This window comes from Drosophila gunungcola (assembly GCF_025200985.1).
Source record: "Drosophila gunungcola strain Sukarami chromosome 2L unlocalized genomic scaffold, Dgunungcola_SK_2 000007F, whole genome shotgun sequence".
NCBI classification, from domain to species: Eukaryota; Metazoa; Arthropoda; class Insecta; order Diptera; family Drosophilidae; genus Drosophila; species Drosophila gunungcola.
Genome location: NW_026453162.1, coordinates 2,978,558 through 2,984,068, shown reverse-complemented (window position 1 = coordinate 2,984,068; position 5,511 = coordinate 2,978,558). Strand labels below are relative to the sequence as shown.

The 5,511-nt window shown below is 38.9% G+C and overlaps 1 protein-coding gene across 1 annotated transcript; it reads right to left on the bottom strand.

The window, feature by feature from the left end:
- Positions 1-250: 250 nt before the first annotated feature.
- Positions 251-4,545, bottom strand: LOC128253212 (uncharacterized). Its single transcript, XM_052981441.1, has 2 exons — positions 4,379-4,545; positions 251-3,498 (listed from the first exon to the last, which is right to left on the bottom strand). The coding sequence occupies exon 2, from the start codon at positions 1,670-1,672 to the stop codon at positions 251-253; it is 1,422 nt and encodes a 473-aa protein (XP_052837401.1). The 5' UTR covers positions 1,673-3,498; positions 4,379-4,545.
- Positions 4,546-5,511: the final 966 nt, after the last annotated feature.

Sequence of the window (5,511 nt, the reverse complement as noted above, 5' to 3'; positions counted from 1 at the left end):
GTAACTATCCTGTCCAACAACCGAACCTCAGCATAAGGTCGTTTATCATTCCCTTTGAACCGGATTGTATTTATAGTTTTTACGGATTGCCAATATGATCGCATGCGTTTTGCCTGCCTAGATACGGGTTTAGCTGGAGCTGCAACATTACTATCAATAAGCTGAGCTTCGATTAGTTGAGGCCAAACCAAATGCTTAGTTTTCGCCCCGCTCGAATCCTTCGGAAAAATGTTTATGCTACTTGACGGTTCTATTGGCTGAGCTCTGTATTCGTGCTTTTGTTTTTCGGAGCACCCAGTTGCTGGCGGTACTGCGTGCCCTTTTTCACGTTTTTTTGGCATCGAACACAGGAAGGCTTAAAAATATTTTTCGCCCCACAGCCATAGCAAAAGATCCTTCTCTTATCCTCGCAGTCTTGGTATCGGTGACCCTCTTTATGGCAATTCCAACATATTAATGCTAGAGCGCCGATTTCTTCTTCATCGTCGACATCTGAAAATTCTACAGGCTCATCCAACTGCATTTCCTCGACTAACTCCGCCACTTGCTTGCGAAAAGGAACTGTCTTTTGATAGCCCTGATTTTTCCTGACCTCATCCAGAAAGCTTTCACGACGGCGACAAATATCCCTTAACCGATCTACAGAATGAATGGATAAATTCAAAATCTCGTGCCTTATTTCGGGTCTCAAATTCCTCTTGAGAATCTCAACCACAGTATACTCGTCTATAGGCACCTCTAAGCCATCCATCATCTGCATAATGGCTTCATAAAAACTGTCGAAATTCTCTCTCTCCTTTTGCTTTCGATCGCGAATTGCCTCCCGAATGTCAACGTCGCTTCGAGTATCCCTAAACTGTTTCCTCAAAGCTTGGCAAAGAAAATCCCAACCCCATGGCATTGGAGCCGTCTTGTGGAACCGCCAATAAAAGTCTCGGGCTTTACCCTCGAACAGAATGCTTGCGTTACCACAAAGTGTGTTGAAATCCGATGCCAGGGTCTGTCGAGTAAGAGCTTCGACTCTATAGATAAAATTATCAATATTAAGTCCGTCTTCGTTTCCACTGAAGCGAATTTTCCACCCATTCATAATATGAGCAACCTTATCAGGCCTTTGCGATAGCTCGGAAACTCCGCTTCTATGGGATCCGTGTGCAGACCCGGGACCAGGACCAGCATCCAAATCGATATTCCCTAGACCAAAAGGAGACGCATTACCAGCACCTACAAGCCCCCCTCTTTGAGACAGGTTTTCATTAAGCGGCCGCAAATGCTCAGAAATATTTGTTTGAATTAATTGAGCCATTTGCGCCGACAGTTGAGCTAATAAATCATTCTGCATTGCTCGAACTGCTCGAGATACGGCATTCGCTATTACTTCCGACTGCACTGCGTTACTTTCTTGTATTTGACCAGACGCAGACGGAGCTGGTGAACTCTCTTGGTTTGATCGAGTTTGCCCCCTTGTATTTGGAGGCGGAGGTTTTTCAAAACAAACAACATTGCAAGATGGGCATGTGGTTTTCTTTTTAGAATGCGCTAAAATACAGGCTTTATGAAATTCGTGCATGCATTTGGTTCTAAACGTGGTGGTTACGGTTAAAGTTTTTCCGCAGAGCGCGCAAATCGCTACTGGGGTCTCGGGAACATCTTCCTCATCACCCATTTTCATTAAATACTTAAATATAGTTTTAAAGATAAATAATAATTAACTATATATAATTATACGCAAAAAATATTTTAATAACTAACCTACCCTAACAAAAACAGTCTCTGCCAATTGCTTTTAATTCTCTCCTTTCGTTTTATCTACCTAAAGTTCAATGCCCTCAGTGGTCGAACAGCTGATCGAACTCTTTTCGCTTTGCTCTCAAATTCTCTGCTTAAAGCTTATTTAGTATGTATGCAGACTTCGCGGCGAGAACATTGAATAAAAGTGAGGAGCAAGTGAGAATTAAAAGAATTTTGCTCAAAAATAAAAACCGGAACGAAATATAATATAATTCAATATAAACAAATTCGGAAACAATATTAATTTGCCTCTAGCGTGACTAATCCCTAAAAAACCAAATTGAAACATAAACCAAGTCCAGTGCATAAAGAACAAAAAACGAGAAAAAACAACAACGGTTTTGTCTTGGGCATGCGTACGGACTGCGTTTATCTGTAGTCAAACGACAACAACAACGATAGCGATTGTGGTCAGCGAGCGGTCGCTCTAACTGTTATCCAAGCAATTTCGTCCACGCACCCTTTACAATCACTTAAAGTATACCAGTTTCTTCATGAACGTGGCCACTTGACTTAAATTTGTTTTTTTTTTTTTTTTTTTTAAGTTTTTTAAAAGTGTATCCAAGCGTTCGACAAGTGACTGATTCTACTCTTTTTTTTTCGGAATGAGTATTTAGTGTTTTACTACAGACGTGGCTAGGCAAACTGTTGAAAAAAAAACTGTGGGCCTATGAATCCTATGCGGCTGAAAGATAAACTCTAAAAACTCAAATAAACAATGTCTACCTCGGCTCTGGCTCGTCAGCAATTGGGGGTGTTGTTCTTGCTCAGAAATCAAGGCGGCCTAACTAATTATTAACAAATTCAATTTGCGTGCTGCGACAAGCAAAAAAAAAACTACTTCGAACACATCCTACATTTTTGGGCTATTGCAGTTGGCCAAGAGAGGCCAGGCACTTAACTCGATATACTACCGCATCTCCACCTCTGCTGTTAATGAGGCTGGCTTTGCCCACCCTTCCATCGGCCGTTCCCCCTTCCCTTCACTCCCGGAACAGCCCCTTGCGGCATTGGTTAATTAAGGCATCGTACGCCAAGGACAAACATTAAAATTTAAAACATTATAAAATTTTATTCATCGACTAGAAAAACAGTAAGCTAACGTTTGGGAGCACTTCATGATTTCTTAATAGATACACACATATATTAATAAGAGACAAATAGCAAAAATTATAAAATGTAACATAAGGTATAATAGACAATATAAATTATGATTTGGGTGCAGATCTTAATAATAATGTGATGTTCTGATTTAATTTAGCTCTTGATTACCTAAGGTATTTGATTTAACAAAAATAAATATATCTTTACGGAGGAGGCAAAAAAATTAATTTAGTTAGCTAAGAACCTGACCATTTACGATATTCGCCTACCAGAATGCAGGGTGACTCGAGTCACTTTGTCTCTTCCCACTCGAATTCCACTCAATAGTTTTAGTTATACTTTTTCTTCCATTTCTTTCTATCTTCCTTTTGAAAGTTAAAAAAAATTACCTTTTTTTTTATTTTTTTTTCTTAAATCTATATTCTCTTTGCTTTTCTTTTACTCCCTTAATAGCTTTCCTCGCGATTTTGTACTGCACCACGAAATCATTATGCTTTTCATCTTTTTTTCAAACAATTAAATAAAAATGTATATGTTTTCGCTCACCATTATTGTCGCTGCGGATCCAACGAAGAAAGCGCTTTCTTGAAGGTCGCTGAAACGCTGCAAAAGAATTCACTTTTTTTTTTTTGGTAAAACAAATCGTGGGGCAGACAAGTCTGGGGATGATTTCTCCTCTTTTTCTTTCACTTTCAAAAGGGAACTGGAGACGAATTTAAATATTTTTTTTATCGGCGTAAGATGACAAACAAACTCAAATCACTCTCACATGTACAAATACAAAAGAAATATTAAAACTGAATCTTAATAACTAAATTTCATAATTATTTTTAACACATGCTTTTTTCTTCTTTTTTTTTTCTCTTGGATTTTCTTTTCTCGCTTTTCTCTTCTTTTTTTCCTCTCCTCTTGAACTTAAATTTTCTACATTTTTGGGTTAATTTCTTCCCTTATTTTTTTGCTCTTCGTTTCCCTTTTTTTACACCGCCGAATTTGCACTGCCGATATTTCTTTTTTTTCTGCCACCACGGGCCAGAATTACTTTTTACGCCTTAGTTCGGGTCGGGACATGAGGAATTACATAATTTAAAATTCAATTATTTAGCACTTTCCGTCGATCTCCTCCGCTCGCTTTGCGAGGCGGTCGCGTTACCACTGTCTCCCCTCCCTCGAAGAACTCCAGGCGTAGGTGGATTTCGACGATCGGCTTGAGTGTTCCCACTTCGTTCGGGTGTTGCGGAATTCCACTCGAATTCCACTCAATAGTTTTAGTTATACTTTTTCTTCCATTTCTTTCTATCTTCCTTTTGAAAGTTAAAAAAAATTACCTTTTTTTTTATTTTTTTTCTTAAATCTATATTCTCTTTGCTTTTCTTTTACTCCCTTAATAGCTTTCCTCGCGATTTTGTACTGCACCACGAAATCATTATGCTTTTCATCTTTTTTCAAACAATTAAATAAAAATGTATATGTTTTCGCTCACCATTATTGTCGCTGCGGATCCAACGAAGAAAGCGCTTTCTTGAAGGTCGCTGAAACGCTGCAAAAGAATTCACTTTTTTTTTTTTTGGTAAAACAAATCGTGGGGCAGACAAGTCTGGGTGTTATTTCTCCTCTTTTTCTTTCACTTTCAAAAGGGAACTGGAGACGAATTTACATATTTTTTTTATCGGCGTAAGATGACAAACAAACTCAAATCACTCTCACATGTACAAATACAAAAGAAATATTAAAACTGAATCTTAATAACTAAATTTCATAATTATTTTTAACACAAGCTTTTTCCTTCTTTTTTTTTTCTCTTGGATTTTCTTTTTCTCCCTTTTCTCTTCTTTTTTTCTCTCCTCTTGAACTTAAATTTTCTACATTTTTGGGTTAATTTCTTCCCTTATTTTTTTGCTCTTCGTTTCCCTTTTTTTACACCGCCGAATTTGCACTGCCGATATTTCTTTTTTTTCTGCCACCACGGGCCACAATTACTTTTTACGCCTTAGTTCGGGTCGGGACATGAGGAATTACATAATTTAAAATTCAATTATTTAGCACTTTCCGTCGATCTCCTCCGCTCGCTTTGCGAGGCGGTCGCGTTACCACTGTCTCCCCTCCCTCGAAGAACTCCAGGCGTAGGTGGATTTCGACGATCGGCTTGAGTGTTCCCACTTCGTTCGGGTGTTGCGGAAAAAAAAATACAGCAAAGCTGCAGGCCTAATGTGAACAAATAAATTTCTTATATTTTTGCCATCACATTTTTTCTTTTTTTTTCCCTATGCAAGCGTCTACTAAAAAAAAAACTTTTTAACCGCCCTTTACCCCAATAACTCACCTAGTTTCGTTGCCTTTATCTGCACTTTGAATTATTGGTTGTGTGCTATACACCGCCTCTCTTCCTTCCGATCGAATATTTCTAGCACCATAAATAAAACTTTTCACTGTGGTAACAACCGCTCTGGAAGGCTCAAAAGGAAAAGAACGCTGATGCCGCCCAATTATGGCGGCAAGCCCCTTAACAGCGAAAGAATAGAAATGCTCTCTCCAGATCAGTGCTTGACACTTAGCCCTGCTGACCCGCCACATTTGCCACGAACTGATACCGCCACCTGCTCGTAGATGGCGCCA

Excerpts from the sequence above, each read along its gene's own strand:
- LOC128253212 (XM_052981441.1), bottom strand. The coding sequence starts at position 1,672 with ATGAAAATGGGTGATGAGGAAGATGTTCCCGAGACCCCAGTAGCGATT.